Source organism: Xiphophorus couchianus, chromosome 3, assembly GCF_001444195.1.
Source record: "Xiphophorus couchianus chromosome 3, X_couchianus-1.0, whole genome shotgun sequence".
In the NCBI taxonomy this organism is placed as follows: Eukaryota; Metazoa; Chordata; class Actinopteri; order Cyprinodontiformes; family Poeciliidae; genus Xiphophorus; species Xiphophorus couchianus.
The window spans coordinates 15,736,123-15,762,106 of NC_040230.1; the positions used below are offsets into that span (position 1 = coordinate 15,736,123).

General features: G+C 39.7%; 4 protein-coding genes and 1 long non-coding RNA gene across 5 annotated transcripts; 3 read left to right on the top strand and 2 right to left on the bottom strand.

Moving 5' to 3' along the window:
* Nucleotides 1–4: 4 nt before the first annotated feature.
* crot (carnitine O-octanoyltransferase) lies at nucleotides 5–10,182 on the bottom strand. The gene is made up of 17 exons (XM_028012232.1): nucleotides 9,984–10,182; nucleotides 9,044–9,167; nucleotides 8,143–8,267; nucleotides 7,876–8,057; nucleotides 7,659–7,783; nucleotides 7,473–7,581; nucleotides 6,991–7,084; nucleotides 6,748–6,873; nucleotides 6,573–6,674; nucleotides 5,459–5,542; nucleotides 5,276–5,383; nucleotides 5,061–5,191; nucleotides 4,851–4,974; nucleotides 4,005–4,083; nucleotides 2,744–2,837; nucleotides 1,966–2,085; nucleotides 5–1,831 (listed from the first exon to the last, which is right to left on the bottom strand). Exons 2-17 carry the CDS (start codon nucleotides 9,156–9,158, stop codon nucleotides 1,711–1,713), a joined length of 1,839 nt encoding a protein of 612 aa, XP_027868033.1. The 5' UTR covers nucleotides 9,159–9,167; nucleotides 9,984–10,182; the 3' UTR covers nucleotides 5–1,710.
* Nucleotides 10,183–11,362: 1,180 nt separating this feature from the next.
* acbd7 (acyl-CoA binding domain containing 7) lies at nucleotides 11,363–13,032 on the bottom strand. Its single transcript, XM_028012233.1, has 4 exons — nucleotides 12,833–13,032; nucleotides 12,089–12,206; nucleotides 11,959–12,021; nucleotides 11,363–11,761 (listed from the first exon to the last, which is right to left on the bottom strand). Exons 1-4 carry the CDS (start codon nucleotides 12,842–12,844, stop codon nucleotides 11,688–11,690), a joined length of 267 nt encoding a protein of 88 aa, XP_027868034.1. The 5' UTR covers nucleotides 12,845–13,032; the 3' UTR covers nucleotides 11,363–11,687.
* Nucleotides 13,033–16,507: 3,475 nt separating this feature from the next.
* On the top strand, nucleotides 16,508–17,052 carry LOC114140328 (uncharacterized). The gene is made up of 3 exons (XR_003594557.1): nucleotides 16,508–16,638; nucleotides 16,737–16,876; nucleotides 16,979–17,052. It is a non-coding gene; the product is annotated as an uncharacterized LOC114140328 (long non-coding RNA).
* An 81-nt stretch (nucleotides 17,053–17,133) lies between these two features.
* Nucleotides 17,134–21,032, top strand: LOC114140378 (SUN domain-containing protein 3-like). The gene is made up of 6 exons (XM_028010193.1): nucleotides 17,134–17,273; nucleotides 17,361–17,473; nucleotides 17,606–17,779; nucleotides 18,022–18,111; nucleotides 18,485–18,523; nucleotides 20,025–21,032. The coding sequence occupies exons 1-6, from the start codon at nucleotides 17,204–17,206 to the stop codon at nucleotides 20,088–20,090; spliced, it is 552 nt and encodes a 183-aa protein (XP_027865994.1). The 5' UTR covers nucleotides 17,134–17,203; the 3' UTR covers nucleotides 20,091–21,032.
* Nucleotides 20,924–22,988, top strand: LOC114140354 (ribonuclease P protein subunit p38-like). Its single transcript, XM_028010160.1, has 2 exons — nucleotides 20,924–21,066; nucleotides 21,958–22,988. The coding sequence occupies exon 2, from the start codon at nucleotides 21,965–21,967 to the stop codon at nucleotides 22,823–22,825; it is 861 nt and encodes a 286-aa protein (XP_027865961.1). The 5' UTR covers nucleotides 20,924–21,066; nucleotides 21,958–21,964; the 3' UTR covers nucleotides 22,826–22,988.
* Nucleotides 22,989–25,984: the final 2,996 nt, after the last annotated feature.

Here is a 25,984-nt window from a genome sequence, read left to right on the forward strand (position 1 = left end):
CGAATCATTCTCTCTTGTTTATTTTTCAAAAGACTTTTTACAACAAATTACAATGTTTGCATACATAATTAGCTTTCCTTTCCCCCAGTAAATGTGTTCAGAATTGAAACAATTCATCAGCTATGACATTTACAAAAGCACAAAGAATGCTGTTAAAATCAAAAGTCTGGGACATTTGTCAGTAGCCATTTAGAAACATTCAGCCTTTTGTTTGGTGTTCAAAGCAGTTGAGGTTTTAGATCAATAAAGAAGGCAGCAAACACCTTAACGTAGCTTCACAGTGTCTTATTCTTCGATTTTTTCACATTTCAACCACCAACTACAGCATGTTTCACTGGGATGTGATAGACTAGACCAGGGATTTGCAGCCTATGGCTCCTTGGACTTTCCACAAAGGAAAGGGTAATGTAGAGAATGATCTTCCCTCAACGTGTGATGCTGTGGTGTGAGAAAGACGGGACACACGTTGAGCTTCCTTCACATTCAACAGGAATGTTCCCTCTTAAGGATTTTGGCTAAAAAAATAACAGAACTAGGAATACAAGTTATCAATTAAAGAGTTAATCTAAAGATCAACTGACGATTAATTTCTTAACAAACTGAGCTTTCTCTTGTATCAAGAGGGCCGACTGCCTTTTCATAACAAACAGGGCAACATTTTTCATAATTTATTCATTTTTCTTCATGATTAAATGCAACATTTTATGATCCAAATTTCAGTTCTTAAGTGAAGTTCTACAAACTAAGTACTGACAAAAATACAAATGTGGGAACCGATTATCATTATTAACTTTGCATTTATGCATAACTTTGTCAAAGGGAATCCCACTAAAATACATTGAAGTTTGTGGTTTTAACACGGTAAAAAGGTTGTAAAACCACATTTTTTATGTATTTTCTTAAACGCAGCAACACCCAAACACTGGAAGCCAAAACGTTTGTGAAGCCTTACAATAGCCACAGTACTGAAAATGCACAATTAAAATTAATTTAATGAATCCATCCATAGATCAAAGGTGAGGAATCCATTTGTTTATCATGAAGAGGTAGAGTCAGCTTGCATAATCACCGATCTGAGAATATTAAAAGGCGGCAAAGGTGTGGAACAGTCCATTTTAAGGCATGAATATTTTAAAATATTTCAGTATACAGTGTTTACTACAAATCAGCAGAGAGACATTTTACATTAATGCCAGAATGCCTTAGCTGCCCTCCTCCTCAAACCATTAGATTTCTTTATATGAGTGAGTAGAGTGAGTATCAGTACTGATTGTTATGTTCATTTAATGAGCTGCTGGACTTCATTAATGGGGATATTTAGACAAAAGAATCTGTTCTGTGAATACTATTCACTTCACAGCCAGAACTCTGTTTCATATTTCAGAAAATTTGATTTCAACATGGAGGCTGATTCAGGGTCTGTCGGTAGAAGCCGCAAATGTTTTTTGTTGCAACAATTAAATACAAATCAACAAATTTTACATCAAATCTAGAAAATTCAAAGAAATATATGTACACACAATATGAATTTATAACAGAAATTAATGTCTACAAGAAATTTGAAAATACTACAATTAGTAGAGCTCCAATAGAAGGGCAGACTGCTCCTTTGCATCGATTTGTGCTGATCTAGCTGTCGGTTTAAACTCAGCCTGAGCTGCATGTGCACGAATAAGAAATGATTAGATCCTTCTGGTTTTGGAGAAGTACTTAAAGCTGAGAGGTGGTGGCCAGTTGGAGCATCTCATGCATGGAGCTGGAGAAGACGTTAAAGAGTGAGGCTGCATCTGTCTCATGGCAGGACTTCCAAGCTGTGATGGAGATCACAATCCTAAACGATGGAAAGTTGTTTTTTTATTAGAAGCTGCTACAACGCACAGAAGAGGCAGTTTTACAAAGTTTTGAACTTCAACAGCACATTACAATACTTTTGGGAAGTTAATTAACAAAAGTCTTCATCTTCACCTGTCGTCTCTGATGCGGTAAAAGAAACCGTAACCATGGTGAACCATCGGCGCCACCGCCCCCATTACTGTTGTGTAGCCCACCAGACTGGACGACAGAACAAAGTTCCCACCGCCGCCACTGCAGACACAAACGCAACAACCAAGGATCCAGTTTGAAATCTTGTTCTAGCTCTAAAAGACAACCTGATTTTGATTTCAATATAATATTTATGTGTGAATTCTCAAAGAACAAGAGTCAGAAAAAAAATAATAAAGTTGAGTGTAAAATTACAAACCAGACAAAAGGGCAGCATTTAATGCATGAAAAAAATATTTTGGTGTTTTATGTAATGCAACAAGCAAAAAACATTTAGAAATATTTAGCATGCGCTCATGATCAATATTTTTCTTATCCTTACTAAATTAGATATGTAAACAAATTTTAAGGGTTTTTTTGGCTCTTATGGCCTTTATTTTAAAGTGCTAAGACAGGAAAGTAGTTAGAAAAGAGGAGGAAGACATGCAGCACAGGTCACCGGACCGGGAATTGAACCTGCGACAGCCGCATCGAGGACTAAGGCCTCCTTATGTGGGTTGTGCTTAACCACTGCGCCACCACCGCACCCTGATATGGACGATTTTAATTCATTGAAACCCTAAAACTCTAAAATTAAATTTGACCTATTTATTAGGTAGCAAAGCTTGATTTTGGGACACATTTCTTGATTATAAACCAGTGGAACGTCATCCGACTGCTGCAGCGAGAGAGAAAGATGTATAAGTGTGACCGGCGGTACCTCCTGGAGTAAAGCGGGTCAGAGAACAGCTCAGGGGTCGGACGTCCCTCTTCTTTAGCAATGAGATAAAGCCCAAGGAGATGTCTGTCAAAACCTGCAGGCAGTAACACAAACAATGTGAAATACTGAGACAAGCACACACCAGGAGGTTTCACAGACATGTTTCAGAAAGTGCGGATGGATTTCATCATCGACTCAGATCAAAATAAAACAATTTGTGAAAAAATGCGCTTTATGGTCCTGTGCTTAAAAACGCAACCACTTCAGCAAAGGTTCCTGTAAACATCCTGCTGTTTGCCGCAGGACAATATTTGACACAACTTCCTTCACCTGTTGCAGCCTCTGACAAAGCAACAGTTTTGTTTTAGTCAATCTTCTGTAAGGTCACACTTATTTTATTTTATTTTTTAAAGTTTGGTTGCTCTGAAGTTTTAATCTGCTTAGGGTCTTACGGAGTTACAATGACCACCGCTTAAAATGAAACTGAAGAGAAATATTGGCATTTATAAATATTATAGTAACTTAAAATATGAACATTTCTCTGTTCTGGAAATGTCTGAATTGAAAGTGAAACAAAAATTGATCATGAAAAAAGATTCAAACTCTAAAAATAATGAAATAAGTAACTAATTTCTGTTTAGAAATGATCAGATGAGACAAAAACATTAAAAATGGAACAGAGTGGCGTACTTTACTAGGTCACTCTGACTGATTTAAAAGAGCTTTGAAAGATATTGGTGCTTAAAACAATTTTTTATTCAACCATGTCTACTTCAAAGGAAGGAAAGAGGTTACATTTCTGTGAGAAGAAAGCTTCTGGCTGTGCAGGAATCATCAGCAAGAGTCAGAATATCTTCTAATATCTAAGATCTAGTCGCTACCAGTGCAGAGCACTTAGAGATGGCGACTTTTAAAAGTTGGCTTGGCTTCTCTTCAAGAAAACCACAGAGGACAAATTAAAATATTGCAGGAAGCACCAGGACTGAAATGAAATCACAAAATCTTCCAAGAGTAACTCTGATCAATTATCCAGGAGCAATTTGGTGATAAATACTTATCTTTTATTACGATGGAGGAACAATGATAGAGGGATCAGATTGGCAGATTCAAGCTAATGTACAATATTTATCATTAAAATGTTTAAAACATTAAGATGTTTTAAATAAATTATGAAAACTTTTGATCACCACAGTGCCAAAAACAGTGTTACATTTATTTAGAAATATCAGGCAACATATAAAGGAATATTTCACAAACTCACCATTTCCATCTTGAGCCTCGGACATCAGTTTGTTGTGTTTATTAAAAGCTGAGAGCATGGCGGTCCTCCTGCCGTTCGCCTGGGAGAGAACAGGCCAGTTTTATTTATGAAGCACTTCATAAAAAAACAAAAATGCATCAAAACATACAATAAAAACCAAAAGAAGAAAAAGTCATAACTGGAGATGCAGCGATCAAGACTGACGCCAATCATTGATCATCTTTGAAGTTCCATTATTTTTTTCCAGGATTATTTTTATTAACATATGGAAATATAAATATGTAGTCAGTTCTTTAATAGGGTTAATAGTTTTATTCCCAACAGAAAATGTTTTTCTTTGGACTTAAAATGATTTAAGTCCAAAGAAAAACATTTGATCGTTTAAGATATAAGAAATTTAGTTGCATGGAAGCAAAACATGCAGGACGGTGCTGTCTAAATTTATTGGCTTTTTTCTAATTAAAGCAAAGTTTTTGACTTATTTTCTACCTGCAAAACAATGAGCTAAACATGCAACATTTTTTGTGAAGGAGATTATTTTAATCACAGTTGAAACATAAAGAGGGTCTTGTATATTGGTTTGTGGTACTTCTACGCTGACATGAAAATGAAAGCATGAAACAGGGTAATATTCCATTTCATTATCAGATTTTTTGTTAGAAATTTTTTCTTAAAGTCCCCCATATGCAGGAAATTCATTACTCTAGAAAGATTTAAGTGTTCATCTGGATCAGAGGGCCACACACTATCATTCTGACGGCTAGAAATGGCCCGCAGTCCACAACTTGAGCCTCCCAGAGTTAAATCCTCAAACTCTGGTTTTACAAAAGCAAAATGTCGAATTACATCACATGCAGGGTCCATCATGGCCTTGCACCAGCTCACAGCCTCCTGTGTGCAGGGCCGCATAGTCTCTGTCCTGGCGTGGTAAAACCTGCGAGTCGTTGCCGTCTCATAGCAGCTTCCTGGTCTGGTGAAAACACGAGCACACATTCAGAGTCCAATTGGTTTCAGTTTGAAATACAATGAATAATCGTCAAAGTGTCGCTTGCGTACTTCTTGTGTAATCTTTGGTAAGCTAGCTGCATTGCCAGCTGGATAAAAGTGTCTGGATGCAACTTCTTCTGTTTGATGGCTGACTTTCCAAAAGCTGTGAAGGCGTAGCACACGATCTGAAGGTTCTGGGTCTGAAACAACCCAGAGTTAATAATGATCCTCCTCTTTAATAAAATAAGTGCTTTTCCCCCCCATTAGGCTTTCCAAAAGCTCACAGACTCCAGATACTGCTGTTTAGCATGATGAATGTCACTGTAGGCTTTTTCATCCAGAGTAAACAGCAGCTCCTCAGGGAGGGGGATCTGCCTGACCGTGTCTGAGCCCTAACCAGCAAACAAACCAGCAGAAGTTAGAGAATGAGTTCATATGTCCAGAACAGGAGAAACGTTACTGTTTACCTTCCACTGTCCCTCTGTAGCTCTGATTTGCTGGTCAAGATACCAACACATTGACACCAGAACCATCGCATCATATGGTGAGTGCTGCAAGACAAGTTCACAGGAAAGATTTGACATAAATCTACTAGTCACACCTGGAACCTTCCTTCAGCTGGGCTTCAACATGTCCTTCATGTTCAAGGGGCAGTATCATGTAAAACTGACTTTTTTTACATAACATAATCAAAAACAAACCTGGAGTGTTGCCTTGATTCTTTCATCCATATTTGAGAAATCCTTTAATCTCCCTTGGCAACCATTCAGCTTTGTAAAACGCCTGGCTAGACCTAGCCCCGCCCTCGAAACGCAGCTTCAGAGCTTTCGTCTCACAAAGCACCCATCTACCACAATTCTCCCACTCAGCTCCTTCAGACTAGCCAGCAGCAATTAGCAAACACCTGGTGGAACTGCACACCTGCTGAGCTCATGAGTGCAACGCTGGTAAAACATTATTAAAGGGTTAATAGAGGAGACAACTTCCTGAAGGTGGAGTTTCAGAAAGAGTAGGAGCTTTTAAAGAGATAGAGGCCCAATTTTAAAGAGTTAATTTACAAAGTAGAATTTATTTTAAGTCATGTTTGATACATATAGCATTTTATATACTTAACAACTGAACGTAACATAGTCACTTAATTGTGCTATAAAATGGAAAACACATAATGCTGCCCCTTTAAAACCGTTCCAGATATCTTTAAAATAAACAACAGTTCAGTCAATTTATAGAGATCAGAAGTCAGATAAAATCCATTAAACTGTTTGTTCAGCGATTCTTTTACCAAATCTATCCAACTTCCCCCTATCCGTCCGGCCCTTCATTCATCTCTGTCCCATGCATGCATTTATTCATCCATCAATCTCTCTGTCCCCTCATCCATCCATTTATCAGCTCTGCTTTCAGAGGAGGGATGGATAAAAGTTTAAAGAAAGGTACAGGCAACAAAAGTCTAGAAATAAATGTTTTCATACTCTTATTTTCCATTTTTAGCCAGGCCCAGATCACACATAAACTAAATTGCAGACTGTGTGGAAACTGTGCATTTAAACTTCTAAAAAAGAACCAAGCATGAAAACCTACATCACAGGTGGATCCAAAAGTGCCGTCTGCAAAAGCGATTGAGTTGTAGGATTTATCCCCCCAGCGGATGGTCGGGTTGCCTGTAAGCGCCGCCGCCGTCAGCTGCACAGAAAACAGAAAACTCAAATCTCTTTCCTTGTTGTTAGGAAATAACTGAGATTTGAGCATCTCAGACATTTGTGTAGTTCTCTGGAGTCGAGTAGGGTTTGGATTCGTCCAGAGAGATGACAAACAGGCTGCTCTGAATGGTCTCCAGAATCGTCTTATTGTGCGGATCGATGCTGATTAGATGCTCTCTTGCCTAAAAATAAACACAGGAAATACTGATCCTCGGTGACGCTTTGGTAACATAAGATTTTAGAGTGATGACCCATAATGTTGTTTAAGTTATTGTCTCTTTAACAACCAGGAGGCGAACCTTCGCCCAGCGAGTCCGCTCATCGGATGTGAGAGCAGAAACTCCGTCTCCCTCTGGCTCTCCTTCACAGCGCTCCTTCACGAAGATCAGCTGCCTACGCATAACCAGGAACATATTCACAATCAACTTAGATTCACCCATTTTAAATCTGTTCATTTCATAACGGAGCTTTGAATTTTGTGTTGCTGAAAAACTCAGAATAAAGAATAATCTGAGGTTAAAACGAGGGAATAAATTTAGAAAAAGGTTGATTTTCTTCTATCCTAAACTGAAACATAATTATTCAATGAATTTATTCAAGACAAGAAGTACTTAAAGTATTTTAAAATCAATGAGATGCAAAAAAACGTGCCAGGGTAACAATTTTCAGATTGTAGTGACATTAAATAACCAAATAAACGGTTCAAAAATCAAAAGAAGTTAATAAATGTTGTTGGGTTTGATGGAAGATCTGTGCCTGGCGGTCTGTGTTTGCTTCCCACCTGAGGAGCTCTGGAGGACTGAGGATCTGTCCATCAAACAGTGCATCAAAAGTAAAAATCCGTCCGCGGCACATCACCACCAGGTGGGAAGGACACGGCCCCTCGCTCACTGAGAAACATAATGAAACGAGCGGTGAAGACAAGGGTCAAAGGTTACCGATGTGTCTGAAAGCTGCAGAGCTGCACCTGTCTTGAAGTAGTTACGAATGGTGTCCTTCTTCACTCCAGGAACCTTGCAGGTGCAGTAGAGCATCCTGAACTGATCCATGTCCAACGGGGTTTTCCCAGCTTTCTGGGGAGCGAGTCTCTCCCTGAAGGAGAGGGAGTGAAGACAAATATCTGAGCAGAAAACGTTCTCAACACTAAACCAAAAAAAACGAGTGTATGTGTGAGCATGCCTTACGTGCGGAGCAGGTCCCAGTACTGCAGCGTGTGCCATGTTATAATACTGGTCCTCTGCAGAGAACTTCCTTCAGCAGGAGGCCATAAATGCTCCAAGTACGGCCCAGGACCTCCAAAGTTTACATTCAGCTGAGAGGGGATTCGGACCTCCAGGTAGGCTGTGTCTAACCACCACTCCTCCAGCTGAGGAAGAGTACACACATTGCTAGCTCTCTTCTTAGTAAAGAAGAAGTTACAGTATGTTATGAGGCTATGTTCAGCTACAGACCCAGTTCCTCCTTTCTTTGGCTCTCTGCAGCAGTTTCTGGTGTAGCTCTTTTCCAACTCCTTCTCTGAATTTCCTCACAATCTCCACTGTAGCTTTGAACTCTGCTTCTGATGCAAATGGATGAACTGAGAGAGAAATGAAAAAGAAAACAGTAATAACACGATTAAAAAAAACCCAAAACCAACACTTTTTTTTAACTGAGCATCTGAGTTTAGGATTAGTATTTGCTTCATAACTAATTACACAAGGTCATTTGTTCACCTGAGTTTGTATTTGGACAGTGGAGGAAACAAGAAGGACCTGATAATTATGTCTCTTTTTAAACAGGGTGTCCATGCAGGACAGTAAGTCCACACATTAACCTGCTGATAAGCTACCACTAACTCATGGAAAACTGGGAACAGATATATTTTCACCTTTGTCACAGAGGTAGAGGAGACTGATAAATATCATTATACTTTTCTATAAATTAGTAGTTATTTTTGATACACTTAATTCAATTTTAGCACCCACACCCTCTCTGACTGGCATATCAGTCACTCACTGGATTTCAATGTTGCATAATGTTTTCGCTGTGTGCACTATGACTTTGCATATAATGCCTTTCACCAGCTGTGTCTACTGGGTGTGTTTCTACAGTCTTAATAATATCACTTTGTTTATTTTAGTTCATGTTAGTGCACTTCATAAAGCAACTGCTCTACCTTTATAGCTCTTCAAGGGGAAGTGTGTGTTTTACAGGCACATAGTATAATTTTACAGCACAAACAAGTAACTAATGATACCTGCAGTTGTAAATACATTTCAGTCAAATGAGATATATAAAACTATATTCATTATTCTCTTCCCTGTTTATATGTTATGTATTAAAAAAGTAATCTGGAGAGCACAGCCATCCTACCTGCATCCAGGTACTTAGAAAGGCTTCCGTCTAGCAGAGGTACAGGCAGGGGAGGCAGACTGTTCTGGTACTGAAAGGTCCGCTCAGGCAGAGTACCTGCCAATCGACTGGCCATTTCTTCTCTCTGTAACAAGAATTAACATTATACTCTAACAAAGATAAACTTGTTTTTTCCCACTGGAGTAAATGGATGACAGTAAACAGCACTGACTTCCTGCAACATCAGCGGGAGACCTGGAAACTAGGGATGCACCGATGTGAAAATGTTGGCCCCTATTCAATATTTTAAAAAATAGCCAATATATTGTGTAACCCTACTGGAAACACGATGTACGTCAATCACCCAAAAAGATCTCCAAATTAGAAACTCCAAAGAATAAAGAAGCTGCTGTTATGGTTAGCTCATTTCAGACTATTTGTATTTTTTTTTTTGTTATAATTATTATCTATAATATCCTTCATAAGAACTGCTCTGTGGCAAAGTTAGTAGCACAGCAAGACAGTCCTTGGTTTGAATCCTGGACTGGGGTCTCTCTGAATGTAGATAAACACCTGTAATTCCTTTATTTTATGTTGGATTGATGTGTTGAACTTTTTGGAAATATTAAATTATTCTGATCAGAATGAGTATCGCCAGGTCAAAAATCGGTACTGGAAAAGCCTAATCGATGCATCTTTATCAATTGCACCACTTCTTAAAATTAAATGTATCCACTTGTCTTTGGTCAGTAAATGTAGGTATAAGCAAACCAGCTAATCAAATAAGTTGCAAAATTTAGCCTTGATGTTCAGAAAAAATCCATGAAAAACTTGTTATTTCGGTTGTTATTGGAGCAACGTCACTAACCAGGATCAGACGGTCAGTCCTGAAGGAGGGCTAATGCTACGTTATTTCGCAGCTAGTGCAGTTAGCGACGATAAGTCTGAACAGGAAACTTACTGCTAGCTTAGCTTCTCCGGGATGCGTTGACTTTATTTTACAGCATCGATGCCGGGCATTTGGTTCCTGTCGACGGCTGACCGAGTGAAAGGACCTCGCTGTGTTGTTGTTGTCTGCAGCTGCTGCGGCTGCGGCTCCAGACAGCGTTCACCTTTACCCCACTCACTCTCCGAGCCAACTAACGGTGTGCCTAGCGCAACTGAGCCGATTCTGTCAGCCTGCTCACTGAAAGGAACGATGAGACGCAACTCAAAACTCCGCTGCTGCCAATCAGCCAGCTGCCTTTTCAAAGCATACATACAAGAATTAACTCAAAGTGAATATAGAAGATGCTGTTTATAAATTAGATAATATATTAGTCACACTGCTTAGAAGTATGCATGGCTTAAAAAATATCGTACCCAAACGTTCATATTAAAAATATGTAATTCTTGTAAATAATATTATACATAAATATGCAAGCATAGTGGTCGGATCAAAACTTGAGGTAATTATTAAACCAGAAGTAATGCAAGGTTAAGAGCTGCAAGGGACGAGAATAAAGCCAGAACTCTCGGTAAGATGAGTCAAATGATTGAATCCCAAAAATGAGCCGGAAGTCCCACTATCAGTGACAGCTCTTGCTATCACTGGTGCGCATGCGCTTGTTGACGAGACTTTACACTTTGGGTTTGACCTTTTTTTTTTTTATTAAATATGAGCAGTAAGTATAACCTAATACATTACAATTAATGGTCTAAAACAAAAGCCAAATTGGAGTCAAAACATGGATAAAAAAAATTAGACCATGATAAAATTATACATTTACATATGCAGTCACTTTTGGCTTGGTTGTTCTTAAATCTCAGAATGAGTACCAGATTAACACAAATAAATGTAAGACCAAATTGATGGGACTAGTATAGTATGAAGGCAGCTGCTCATGTCAGCGCCCTTGTTTTTTTCAACCAAACTGACAAAGTTTGGATCCCCACTGAAGTTGTGTCAAACCACATTGCAGGTGATTTTATTCATGCAGAAAATATAAAAACTCTGCTGGCTTGGCAGGACATTTCAAGAAGATTTTATGTTCTGTAACTGAAAGCAGAAATGGTTAATACTTTCATGTATGTGGAATATTTCTAAATACTCAAAATATATGCATAAAAATATTCCAAGTTATTAGATGCCAATGCAAGTACTAATTATTTCTCCATTTTTTTCTATTCTTCCTCTGTATTCTGATTTAACAGTGAGAGCTGAGAAACTTTAACTATATCACCTATAACAAGATCAGACAGTGTAGCTGAGTTGATGCTTCTTGTGCTCATCTAGCGAAAAAAAAAATCAATTCCATTAACACTCAAATAGTTTATGCAGTGAAAAGAAAATCACAAAAAGACCAAAGATGAATTTAATTTCCATTTATGTTAACATTTAATAGTGTTTTTCCTGCTTCGTTTTAATCCAGGTTACAAATTAATGCAGTGTATTAAAGTACATCACAATCAGCAAAGATATGACCTTTAAAGATGCATAGTAGTTTATCAATTGTATTAGTTTGCAGTAAAATAATGTAAAAGAGAAAAAAAACACAAATTAAGGAATAATTACTGCCTCTAAAAACAGAAGGCAAACAATAGCTGTTTCAGTAAATTATTTAGTAAAGTCTTCTTTTCTTTTTTTTTTTTGCATTAGTCAAGCTTTATTAGATTCTTGCAAAGTTTACACCCCATATTTGCTGAAAAGCTCCTTAGCATGCTTGATATAGGCAGCCATCGCGTCAGTTTTGGACATTCCTGAACCAGAGGAGAGACAAATTAGTTGCACCGAAAACAAAATGTGTAGCAGTTTATTTCCGTTGAAGCATTTGCAACCAGATAGGTTTCCAATTCTACCTTGCATAAGTATTCTTGAACCTTTTCACATTTTACTGTATTACAACTACACACATCACTGCATTTTTAATGGATGGACCAACACAAATACACGTTACCTTTCCTGGATTCCCAAGCGTCCCACTTTGCTTTTCCTTTTAGGTCAGTTAGCCCTGGCTTGTCTAAAGGAAACAAAGGAAAAGCATTGAAGAAAATGTTTATTTAGCGCACATAAACTAAGTCGCATACCTATGTTAACGTCTCCAACCATGGCCTGTTTATACAGACTGTACAGGATCAGTATCTCGTCATCTGTAGGCTTCGTTTTCATATTCTTCACCTGGTCTGCCACTTTCTTGAACTCTTCCTGCAGATCCACAGACAGTTCAGAGAGGTCATTCAGAACATGGGAAAAACAGGGAAATATTTCATATTTCATAAATCGTCAAATCAGAGCAATCTGTGAGTGTACCGAGAAGGAGCACAGGATGTAGAAATGTGCATGCTAATGAGCAACAGCCAACACGGATTTGTAGTCAAGCCACAAGGCAAAGTGAGGGAAACTGATTGTTGCACAAGTAGGAGTTAAACAAAGGGCTTTCTATTCAGGCCTCTGATGCTTTTGTGCTTGCTTGAATAATCTGCTTTACAAAAGATCCGGGACATGGCAGAACAGATAATTATGGTGCCCCTTTTAAGGAGAAATATAACCCCCACTAATACTCCTGAAACCATGACAAACAGAGGACTTGCATGTTGTAGTAAGGTTTTCCTTTTAGCTCAAGCAGTTTTGAGGGCAATAAATCCAGCTGCAGCGTCAGGACCTCAGAACCAGCACACGAGCAGATCAGACATTATTTCCCTTACACTGAGCTATAGCGACATAAAGCTATCGCTGTCAGAATGGAAATAAGCAGCAGCTACATGGCAGAACAGCAATTGAACGCACCTTACACATCAATTAAATGCAGTCAGAGAAAGAGCGGGTTTTACCTCGACGGACATGTTGGCTGGTGCAGGACGAATCACAGCCGGAGGTTTTTATTCGGTCACTTCGTGAGTAGCTGCTGTAATTGCAACACAGCTGAGCGATGTGATATTTATGAGCCAGATAAGTAGCAGCGGCCTGTCGAGGTTAGAGGAGGAGGAGAGTGAAGGGGCTGAAGAGCTCAGAGCTGATTGGCTGGAGGTCACACAGCAAACACAAGCACAAGGAAACATGACGACGAAAGCGAGTGGATCAAATAAAACAATTGAAGTTAAACAGGGTTTAATGCAATTTAATTCAAACTTTAATAACTGTGTAAAAACAGAAAATATAACCACCCTACTTTTACTTTTGAATTTGGGTGACGTTAAACACAATTAATCATCGGACCTTTAACCAGCCACGAAGGCAAACTGCATATCTAATCAGATTTTCATAACCATCCCACAATAATAATTGTTCAACATAATCGACTTAAATGCGCATGTGCCAGGACAGGGTGCCCTCAGGAAGGTTAAATAGTGTGAGCAGATGGGGACAATTTGCAATTAAAGATTTTTTAAAACAGATCTTTTAAAAAATAAATAAATACATAAATAAATAAATAAATTTGGTAACCGAAATACAACATAAGCTAAAAAAATAGTTAAATGTTTTTGTGACAGATCAGAACGAAAAATGCATATCTTAATTCTACACTCGCATTTGTAACTGAAATATAGCAAAGAAAATACGTTAGTTCATCTTCGTACACTCAAAACGTTCCTGTAACGGACACATAACAGAAAGACACAATATATTACAAGTTAAAACACTCATCTTAAGCTACAGTCAAAGAGAATGTGCACTGCTCCATATTTTACCAGAGAAAGAAAAAAACAACACATGTTCAAGTGTCTTTAAAACGCATAATTACTTACAAAGACGAAAGTTTTCTACCGGAACAAAGAGTTGATGCGCTCAGCGTTTTTACTTTCTAACAGCCTGAATTCTTGTTGTCATGGTAACAGGAGAGAAGCGTGTTAAAGATAGTTAGTTGCTAAGACTGCTCACTCGGTCATGTTTCTGCAAATATAAAGACCATTTGTAATACATATGCCACACTGATTGAATTTCAACATTTTTTTTTGCCATTCTACGCATGAATTTAGTCATACAATTGGTTTACTATGAACTAATTTATCAACTTATCAATGTAACGCATTTTCATTACAAACTAATTTGCAGTAGCACACTAATAATAAAATAAATGTTATTATTAATGTAACTCATTAATCAATGAATCAATCAATAACAAGATAAATATATTGATTGAGTACAATCAATATATTTACAAATATATTTTGTTTCATTATTATCTTTTTTTTTACCCCTTCCAGGGGGTCTATTGTGGGCTCTAGTGTCCCTTATGTGACAGTGGGCTGACAGGAAACGGGGAAGAAGAAGGGAGAAGACATGCAGCAAATATCGTCTGGTCCGGGAGTCGAACCCGTGACAGCCATCGAGGACTCAAGGCCTCCAAATATGGGTCGCGCTAACCACTACGCCACCACAGCACGCCCCTCATTATTATCTTTTAATCATGACTGGAAATCAACAACATTTCAAAGGAAAAATAATTGAAACTATGAATAATATAGGAAATAGCGCCACCATTTCCAAATAAGTATGGGACTGACCTCTCCCACCTTCTGCAAATCAGAAAAAATTGGTTATCAATCAACTCGACTGCATTTGTGCAGCAAACATTTTTGTTTGTGCTGCTTTGGCTTTGACGATATTAAAGAAAGTTTAAAGGTCAGAGGTCAACCAGCCGCTCACTGCCCCCTTTTTACAAAATCAAACTGACTAAAAGTAGTCAGGTTGATTGACATTGATTTTGTTTGATTTGCAGAAGGTGGGTTGGGCAGATTGACCTTTTGTGACCTCTGGAAATATTTCTTAATGTCTTTAAAATGATAGCAGCACAAACAAAAATTGTTGCTACACAAACTTAGGACAAACCATTTTTGTCTGATTTGAAGAAAGATACATTCATTTGACAGCATAAGAGTTGAATTAATTTTTGCTGTAAGATGATCTAAAATTAGTTTTAAAACATTCTCATGAAGTCCAGCAGTTAATTATATGCGGAAAGCCTCTGTTTAATATTGTGATGTCACATAGGCTGATGTGTCATCAGGCGCTTTTGGAGCTTTTGTCAATAAGAGACGAGTTCCACTCAGATTTCTCACTTTTGTTGCAATTCAGTTCAAGGAGAAAGTCAGATTTCGAAGACCTGATAGCTCAACTAAACCATGGTGGAACACGGTAAAAGTAAGTTCTTTGTTTTTTAATTTAGTGACAAAGAAACCAGATCTAATTTTTGTGTAAGATTTCTGAGGAAATTGTGATGGCAATGTTAGAGATAGTTTATACACGATAGGCTGTGAGTAATCTGTTTTTTAGCACAACATCAAATAATTTTAGTTACTTTTGAGTCTCCATTACTCATGTGTCCTTGGCTCATAGTCACAAGATTTCCCCCCCAATTGACTCAATCTGCAGTGCTCCAAAATATTTTTCTGCCTGTATAAGTCATGAAACATGAGTGTCCCAACTCTAAGAAGCCATATATAAAACACACAAATGCACCTCAGCAATTGAGGAGGTGAATCAACAGAAAATGCAAACCCATTTTCTGTTTAAGGTTGTGAGTAATCTGTTTTTGAGCTCAAATCATTTTAGTTACTTTTGAGGCAAATATCAAAAGTCTCAGTTGTGCTTCTAGCACCTTTTTTTTTTTTTTTTGCATATTTGACAACTTCACTGAGTAAACATGAAAACAGCATCAAAATAGTAAGAGGTTTCACATATTTTAAAGCCAGTTTATGGTTTTCTCACTTTACATATTAAATTCACTGTAATAAGAGATTAATAATCTGATCAGCTAGTGATCTGGCCTGAAATATGACTTTGTAACTGACTTTGTAAAGACCGTTACAAAGTTGGCCTTCTGTCCTGGGGCGATCCTCACCTGTCTGGCGTCCTGGGCGAAGCCCCCACGCCCCAGACTGTACTCAATATTAACAATTTGCTAAATTGCAATGTTTAAGGACTTCAGCACTTAAATAATTAACCTTAGACTAGTGAACATGCTTTGCAAAAATACTTCTCCTTAACATTTTTTTCTTTGCAATTAGTTATCAGACCGAATAAAATACATAAAATAGCTTCAAAATAACAAACTTCTGCATGTTTGGGGGAAACCAATTTGTTCCACAGTTTAACCAGGTGCCAAGCCTTCAAGACAATACACAGGGCAAACCTGACCCACCTCAACAGGTGTTACGTCAATTCGCGTTTCCCCATCAGATACGGTTCCCCCAGCGCTCATAACAAGCACGCGCGTAACAAGCACGCGCTTGTTCAGAGCGTTCATCTACAGAACTACGGACACCGTGAAAGCTCAAACAACTTGTTTCAGCGAAGTTGTCCCAGTTATCTATATCTATCTATCTATCTATCTATCTATCTATCTATCTATCTATCTATCTATCTATATATAGTGTATATATATATATATATATATATATATATATATATATATATATATATATATATATATATATATATATATACATACTGTATGTGTATGTACAATGTGTGTGTGTATTTAAGATGCTTTGTGTCAGTCAGCAACCCCTCTTCCATGTCTTTGTTTTTTCTCTTTTTGTGCAGCTCCATTGAAACGAAGCCTTCGTTTAATGAATAATGGATACTACGACTCTAATGGGAAACCAACAATTTCCTATCGAGAGACGAGAGTCAGGTATAATATATAAGCTTTTTTTTAGCTCTTAAGTTTAACAGTCATCTGCTGGTCAATGCACATATTTTAACACTTGTATTTTTTCCATCTTGTGCCAGGAGTAGGACAAAAAGACGCCCAGTTTGCAGTAAAATGCAAGATAACCACCAAGAGAATGATAAGCTTTTCACTGTAAAAGATGGGATTATCAGTCCGTTACAACGTAATGGGATCATCTTTGTCATCTTGCTCTTGTCTGGTAAATACTCTCCTTCCACAAACAAACAGTTTGAAAGTTTGTAGAAAGTCTGTATCTTCTATATTATGTCACTGACTGTCATCTTCTGCTCATGTTCATCAGGATGTAGCTGCATATTTTCTGCTCTGCACTTAAGACCTTCAGAGTCAATAGTTTTAGTAACTCCAGTGGAGATGGTAGGTTTTCTCTTCCTAATCTTAACTCTGATTTAAATATCCTGAACAAACTTGAGAACAAGCTGTTAATTTCAATGTTGTGACAAACTTTCTGTCTCTGGATAAGGATCAAGAAAAGCTCCCAGAGGGTTTCCACGAAGATCTGCAGGAGATGATGCAGAAACTCGACTACCTTCTACCACCAGCGGATCTGTTGCCCAACTTTGCTCTGGAGTCTCAAGGTGAGCTATTAGAAAAACGATCATAAACCAGATTACAAATTTTCAGTATTAAGGTTTCTTAACTCACTATTTCTGTTTTTTGTGCAGGTGCCAGACTTGTGCACACGATGACCTCAGGAGCATTTAAGAGCAACAGACCATGTAGATTCTTTGGGATGCCTTTACAAGAAGAACCTATAGGCCCAAACATTGTCATTCAGGTCTGTACAACACTCAGAACATTAAATGAATATTAGGCAAAGTGGTGTTTCTTTTTGATAAAATACTTTACGATTTCCTTTTCTCTTAGTCTTGGTACCCCACCTAAACTTTGTTTTATACTCTGTCTTCAGGGAAGAACTCATCTGAATCCTGGACAATGCTGGGCCTTTGCAGGATTCCCAGGACGTTTATCCGTCCAACTGTCCCACAAAGCCACTGTCTCTCATGTGTCGCTGGGTCATATTCCTAAAATGATATCCCCATCTTCCACAGTCTCCAGTGCTCCGAGGGAATTCTCTGTCTATGTAAGTCAAGCAACACCACATGTATCACATATGCATCCACCTATACTGTGGATGAAGGGGCTTTAAAAAGTGTTAGCAATGATTTAATAACATATCACCTGATCTCATGCAAACTTTCTGTTTGCACAAATGAATTTTCTGCTTATCTCAGCATACGATGTTTTTAGATACACCAACTAACTTTCTCACATATATACAAAGAACAGGATAATGAACTGCATTTCTATCTAATTTTCTCTCAGGGAAAGAAGGACATAAACGATGAGGAGAGTTTCTTGGGAGCTTTCCAATATGAAGAAGATGGCAGCAGGATACAAACCTTCAAAATTCCTGTAAAAATGTCAAATTAATGTTTTATTAACCAAATACAACAGTTCTTACAGAAGCCCAGAGTGACTGAACCTGTTATAAATATTGGTAATCAATCTGTTATCACAAAACAGTCGTTTTTGTTGCCTCACGATAAGAAACAAATGAAAATAAACCCCAGTGTTACTGGATAACATTTTGTTTTCTGGTTAGGAAGATATTAGTATAATTCCATGGTATCTTCAAAAATCTATGCAAAATATATTTACATTAAGGACAGTTGAACTAGGCTTCCATTCACTTTATTCAGATCTCCTATGTTTCCATCGTCTTGTCTAGTTGTAGCTGTGGATTATTAATCTAACCCTAATAATTTGTATCTCTCTTGGCTCACAGGATTATAAAACTGACTCCTTCACCCATGTGAGCCTACAGGTGAACAGCAACTGGGGCCATCCAGACTACACATGCCTCTATAACTTTAGAGTGCATGGAGAACGTGCTGCATGAAGAGGACACCGTCTTTCATATATGTATTGTATTTGTTTAATGTTTATTTAATTTAGCAAAAATATTAATTTACAGAGAGAAACACTGTTCTCACAGCAACTAGCTGCTGTCAGAATCTGGGAAGCGGTGGCTGGTGTCAGAGCCTGGGCCTCGCTAGTCTCTGGTGGCTGGTGTCAGAGTCTGGGCCTCGCTAGCCTCTGGTGGCTGGTGTCAGAGTCTGGACCTCGCTAGCCTCTGGTGGCTGGTGTCAGTGTCTGGGCCTCGCTAGCCTCTGGTGGCTGGTGTCAGAGTCTGGACCTCGCTAGCCTCTGGTGGCTGGTGTCGGTGTCTGGGCCTCGCTAGCCTCTGGTGGCTGGTGTCAGAGTCTGGACCTCGCTAGCCTCTGGTGGCTGGTGTCAGTGTCTGGGCCTCGCTAGCCTCTGGTGGCTGGTGTCAGAGTCTGGACCTCGCTAGCCTCTGGTGGCTGGTGTCGGTGTCTGGGCCTCGCTAGCCTCTGGTGGCTGGTGTCAGAGTCTGGGCCTCGCCAGTCTCTGGTGGCTGGTGTCGGTGTCTGGGCCTCGCTAGCCTCTGGTGGCTGGTGTCAGAGCCTGGGCCTCGCTAGCCTCTGGTGGCTGGTGTCAGAGTCTTGGCCTCGCTAGCCTCTGGTGGCTGGTGTCAGAGTCTGGGCCTCGCCAATGGCTGGTGGCTGGTGTCAGTGTCTGGGCCTCGCTAGCCTCTGGTGGCTGGTGTCAGAGTCTGGTCCTCGCCAAAGGCTGGTGGCTGCTGTCGGTCTCTGGACCTCGGCAGTCTCTGGTGGCTGGTGTCAGAGTCTGGACCTCGCTAGCCTCAGGTGGCTGGTGTCAGAGTCTGGGCCTTGCTAGTCTCTGGTGTCTTCTGTCAGTGTCTGGACCTCGCTAGCCTCTGGTGGCTGGTGTCGGTGTCTGGGCCTCGCTAGCCTCTGGTGGCTGGTGTCAGAGTCTGGACCTCGCCAGTCTCTGGTGGCTGGTGTCGGTGTCTGGGCCTCGCTGGTGGCTGGTTTCAGTGCCTTAGCCTCGCCAGTCTCTGGTGGCTGGTGTCAGAGTCTGGACCACGCCAGTCTCTGGTGGCTGGTGTCAGAGTCTGGACCACGCCAGTCTCTGGTGGCTGGTGTCAGAGTCTGGAAATCGCCAGTGGTTGGTGGCTGGTGTCAGAGTCTGGGCTTTGGCAGTGGCTGGTGTCAGTGCTTTGGACTCTCCAGTGGCTGGTTACTGGTGTCGGAGCCTTGGCCTCGCCAGTGTCTGGTGTCGGAGCCTTGGCCTCGCCAGTAGCTGGTGTCGGAGCCTGGATCTCATCAGTGGCTGGTGGCTGGTGTCAAAACTGTGTTTTTCTTCTTTCAGAGATTCTGTTACAGCTTTGTTTTAATGTGTTTCTTTTTGTGTGTGTGTTTTTTATTTTTGCCCTCTTGAAGCCAGTCAGCCTCGGCAGATGGCTGTTCATCCTGAGCCTGGTTCTGCTGGAGGTTTCTTCCTTTTAAAGGGAGTTATCCTCTCCACTGTTGCCTTGTGCTTGCTCAGGATGGGGGATCCCTTGGATTAAACATCCATCGCGATCGGCTGGTGACCCCTCCGCAGAATCGCCACCTTAACGTGGTGGAGGGGTTTGAGTATCCCTATGAACCAGATGGAGATTTTGTCTTGAGGTTCAGCCTTTAGTGAGGTTTCTCGGGACAGGATGCCATTGGGGAGGGATCAGACTAAGAGCGATTCAAGATTTTCAGTGAAGGACTACCAAAGGGATCAGGCAGTTAGGAAATGGACAGGATAGAATATTTCTTCCTGTGATTTCTTTGAGATTTTTCTTGCACTTCCTTCCTTACTTAGATATTTTCTCTGTATGGATGACCATATGTGTGTGTTTGATCTTGGCAGTTTAAATAAACTCATGGTAAGTCTGTCTAACTTACAGTGCAATCTTGATAAAACCTATCAAAATTGCAGGTTATCTATCAAGATCCTGATAGATTCGCAGTGCAGATAAAACCTGCACTGCACTGAAGGTTTGGTCTACAGTTCTCAAGTTAATGCACTGCTCTGCTATGCATTGCTATGGCAGGCCCCAGCTAGAACATTTCTGTAGAAATTTAAATAGGGCGTGCCAAAGTGTGCCCCTTGGTTGGAACTCAGAAGAAAATAGCTAAAATAATTATTTTATGGAAAAGGCTAATGTTAGTGCACCCCCTCTTCTCCCACCAAACATGAATCCTGAATAATTGCTGCCCCGGTTTATTTGATTTGGTGTGTAAAACCTTGACAATAATGCTCCAGAGTCTTGTCTGCTCGACTTATCAGTAATTGTCATGCTGCCACCATGACGCTAGTGGGCGCTGTTTCTGACTGTAAACTTTTAAATTCAAACAAGATGGCAGCGCCCTGTGAGCCCGTGCAGGACTGAAGACACGAATCCAACATTAAAAAAATAAAGATAAACTAAGCGTGACGACATAAATGCAGGTATGTTTAAAACAGTAACATACTTCTTTTATGTGTTTTATATTGTTAACGTGTGAAAGGACAGCGAAAGGTAACGTTAGTTTATTTAAATCAGAAATATGTCGATATAAACCCATTTTAAAACTGTCTCAGAATTACAGCTTCTGAAGCCTGCAGTAACAAACCTCAACAAAGACAATAGGACATTTTTATAACGATAAATTGTATATATTGTTCCTACACAGGATCAGTAACGAAATGACGTTTAATATAAAATTGTTGAGCAATAAGTTTATATAAAATAACTTATGGTTTTCTCAATAACAGCTGTCTGACACTGAAGCCTGCAGTTACAAAACCCAAGAAAGATTTACTATACACATATATATATGTATATATATACCGATTAACTTTATTTTATTTTGTTCTGTTCAGACATGTGGCATTTAAGTTGAAATTTCAGAGAACTATTTATCCGAGTCAGGTCACAGAAACAGAAAAAATATAAACTCTTATATATTATGTTCTATCTATCTAGATGACAGTCAGATTTATTTATCTATCTAGTCAAACTGCCTTGATGGCCTCAAAGCAAAGATGGCCACAAACTTTATGAGTTTTAATGACTCCTGGTGCAAAAGAAACCTCGTTTTGAAACAGGAGAGGCTTATTCATCAAATTTGTGTTACTGTCATGGGAACAGATAAAATTATACAGGTTGAGGAAAGAATGGATTCATTTAATTAGGAGCAAATCAGCAATGGTTGAGAAATAAGACGAAATAAGACCAAAAATATAATTAGGAATCCAGAGACAGCCTCAAAACATTACATAAAGATCATAGTGAGGAATGTTGCTGAAAATACAGGAAAGTTTCTGTGTTAAGTTGATTTTTCTTGTTTTGTGATCTAGATGAGCCATGACATCTGCAGCAAAACCATCTAAGAAAGCTCTCAAAAAGCAGGTCCGAAGTAAGGCCTCCTTTACGTCACCCTTCAGTGCAAAATGGAGCCCACTTTTACCGAAAGACAAGGATTTCATCCTGAGAACTTTAAAGGACAAAATAATTGCCACAGGCCTGAAGAAGGAAGAGGTGAAAATGCCTCACCAGTGGAGGAAAAAGAAGGAGAATAAACCAGATGTTGCTGCGGAGCCTGTTCCCCAGGCGAGTGAGGAGGCGCAGGGGCCCAACCCGACCAGAAACGGCTGGAAAGATACGGCGGCCAGACGGCAGCTGGCCATCGGCATCAACGAGGTCACCAAGGCACTAGAGAGGAACCAGCTCCGGCTGCTGCTTGTTTGTAAGTCTGTCAGACCGCAGCTCATGACGAACCACCTGATCGCTCTGAGCGCAACGAGAGGCGTGCCGGCCTGCCAGGTGCCCCACCTGAGCGAGAGCGTGGCGGAGCTCCTGGGGCTCAAAAGCGTCCTCTCTCTGGGGTTCAGGCGGTGTTCTTCTGAAGACCAGGAGATGTTCAGAGACACGGTGGATGCCATTATACCCAGAGTGCCTTCACTGGAAGTTGATTGGCTGACAGATGAAGCAGCTGCAGTGCCAGCTGAACTCACGGCTGACCTGGAAGAGGAAGAGGAGGGAGAGGAGCAGATGGAGGAGGGGAAGGAGGAGGAAGGTGGGAGAAGAGCACAAAAACGGAAACTGGAGATTGAATCTGAAATCACAGACTCTGCCTTATCCTGCACTCTGCGGCCTTTGAAAGTAAAGAGAATTGTTCCAAACCCCGATAAGAAAAGAAAAACAAAACTGAAGAAACAGAAATGAAAGATCTTCACCTGTTTCTTCTGTTGTTTTATTTTGTTTGCATATTGTTGGAACTTTGACAGCCATCAAAACAGCTTTAACCATATCAGTTTTGATAAAAGTTGAGCTTTCAATTAATTGATCTGATCTTTTTACAGTTTTGTGATAAAACATTAGTTTTCATCTGTATCTTTATGGCATTTCTTCTTTCATGAACGTTGTTTATAATGCTTAAAAGTTGTTTTGCAGAATCTAATAAAATGCAGTTCTGTTCAAGTTAAGAATGGATGCATTGTGTTTTATTTCTAAAGTTTTATTGCATGAAATGTGTGTAATCTTAAAAATCTCAAAGGAGCATGTTGTGATCTTGAATGAAGAAATAGAAACAAAATTCACAATGCCAAGGCATCCTCTGGAACGTCCGAGCGTCGTGTTTTAGGAGCGGGAGCGCATGTCAACAGCACTGTAACTGTAAGGATATCTCAGGCATAGCATGACTTCACATTCAGGATGATGATTGAAGAGTTTTCACCTCCCAGTGGACTGCAGGAGTTCTTAATGAGACCACCGCCCGGTCACGAGGTTGGGTGACTTGTGGAAGATGTCACTGTTGAGCTCGGGCGACCCGCAGGTCCAAGTGAGGAGAATCCAGAAGCTGAAGGTAACGACGCTTGTTTGTGGAGCAGCAGTGAAACGAGCCGCTACTGAAGGACGAGACCGACCTGAAAGACGAGCATCAGCAGATTATTAGATGAGCTCTAACACTACATTTATTCACTTAACAAACAAACTAACCAACACTGAAAAGATCTGATGTCAATAAATACAATGGAACTCTTAATAACGTTAACCTTAAAACTTAGTAAAACCTTTAATTGTTTTCAGATTCAATGCATCATCCTTGTGGAACAGTTCATAGTCGTGTGCATCATTAGTTTTAGTTTCTGTGTTCAGTTTATAACATAAAATACAAAAGTTCACAAAGAAACTGAGTTAGCCAATCCTACAGGCGGCGGTCTGAAGGAAGCAAGAAACAAAGACAACAAAGGAAAATAAAGCAGAAAAGAAAAGAAGATATAGGACACAAGGAAAGAAGAAGCACAAAAAGGGGAAGATGGAAGGAAGTGAGATAGGAAATCTAGTGAAAGAATAAATGAAAACACAAGAAAGAACAACCAGGACATTGAGGCAGTGAGGGAGAGAATAAATCATGAAAGTACAAATATTAATTATTATTAAGATGCTGCTGACCTTATCAGGATCCATAGGGGGACATTTCCAATTGTAGAGGTAATACTGCAGATTTCCATCTCCTATGCCGAACTTCAACTTCTCCAGAAACACCTTATTCTCCATCAGATCCAAGGCATTGAAAACATCAAAACCTTTCTGTCAAACACAACAACAAGCACTGAGATGACGAGTCACCTTAGGTTTCTACATTTAATTGTATACAGTTCAGATATGTACATACACTGTTTAAAAAGAGACATCACATTTTTTCCCTCAGTTCGTCAATAAATCAAACTAAACATTCCCTGTTTTTTATTTGCTAAATACCAGATTTTTACTTTTAAACAATTTGTAAAATTGTGAGCTTGTAACGAGTTTAATTCACAACCTGATTCACACTAGCAGATGCATTTAAAGGCAACACCTCAAAAACACTGATAGGCAATGATATCAGGAGAAGTGTTGATCTCCACATGTCTGCTTCATTCTTGGGTACAACTTCCTGAAGGCGCCACGTTTATCTCTTCAAGTACTTATAGAAAATTATTAACACCATGGGAATGTCCAGATTAAATATCTCAATTTTACTGAGACATGCTGCTTTCATGAGCAATAAAAGAAAAACAGGTGAGATTTTATTATCACTGTTATTGGTAGTGTCATTTTAAAATGATAATAATTAATGACAGAATTTCCTTCTTGGCAATTGCTTCAGTCTTACCAAGCTGCCAACAAAACTAAGTTACAGAAGCTCTGGGGTCAAAATAGCCTAAAATCATGGGCTGATCGTACATGGGTTTGACCTGGGCATGCATATGTAGGCCCTAATCCTTTTTTATATGTGCTAATAGGGAAGGGGACAGAAATGGGCTACACTGTGTGGGGCCCATGTGGTTTCAGTTTAATGGCCACAACATGGGAAGCCCATGTGGGCTGACCACATTGAACCCACATGATATAAGCATGGGCTGACCGTACATAGGTTAGACCTGGGCAGGAAAATGTAGATCCTAGTCCTTTTTTATATGGGCTAATGGAACAAAATTGTAGAGCAATAGACAATGTGGTTACCCTGTCACTTTAAAACTGTTCACTGTATGTCAAAAGCAAAAACTGCAAGAGCAAGATTATTAAAACTTTATAAAATTACCCAAGATGTCAGCTTGATGGTCTTTGCCAAGGCAATTGTTACTCAACTGGCCTCTAATGGAGTTGATATAAGGTAAATTGTAGAAGCAATTGTATAAGTTTTTCTTTTTAGAAAAGGGAAACCTCGACCATTGTTGAGGTCTCCAAGACGAGGTTGACCTCGTCTTGGAGGTCACCATCCAAGGAGAATATATTTTGCTGATAGAACAGAACATCCATGCCTGGCTAATGTTTGAACCTAAAACATGCTCACTGTACGATCTCTGTGTCTGGCTCATTTACAAACACTAGGCTTCCAGAGGACCAGGATACTGCCATTAAAAATAATATTTTTAGGCCCGAGCAGCAAAGCGCTGCGAAGGCCTATTGTATCTGTACTGTTTCTTATTATTCTAACGATTCTGCCCCCCTCTTCGCGTGCCTTTTTGGGGGCTTTATCATATTCAAAAACTCACCAAACTTGGCGGTCGCGACTAGGCGGTTTAAAAATTTTGAATTTTAAGGTTGCCGCAAAAATCGCAAAAAAAATTGCTCAACGCCGGCAACTAGCAATTTTCAACAGACCCATTGCTATTCACTTACTTCATCGTAGAGACTTGAAATTCGGTACAGTTGTAGAGCTCACTAAGACGCTCAGAATTTACAAGTAATGTCATAGTGCAAGTATCGCAGGAAGTCGGCCATGTTGGATTGAAGGTCCATTTTGGACCCTATTTTGGCCGTTTACAGCCTTCGTATTTGATCGAACTCCTCCTAGGGATTTCGATTGATCGGCTTCAAACTCGGTCAGTCTGATCA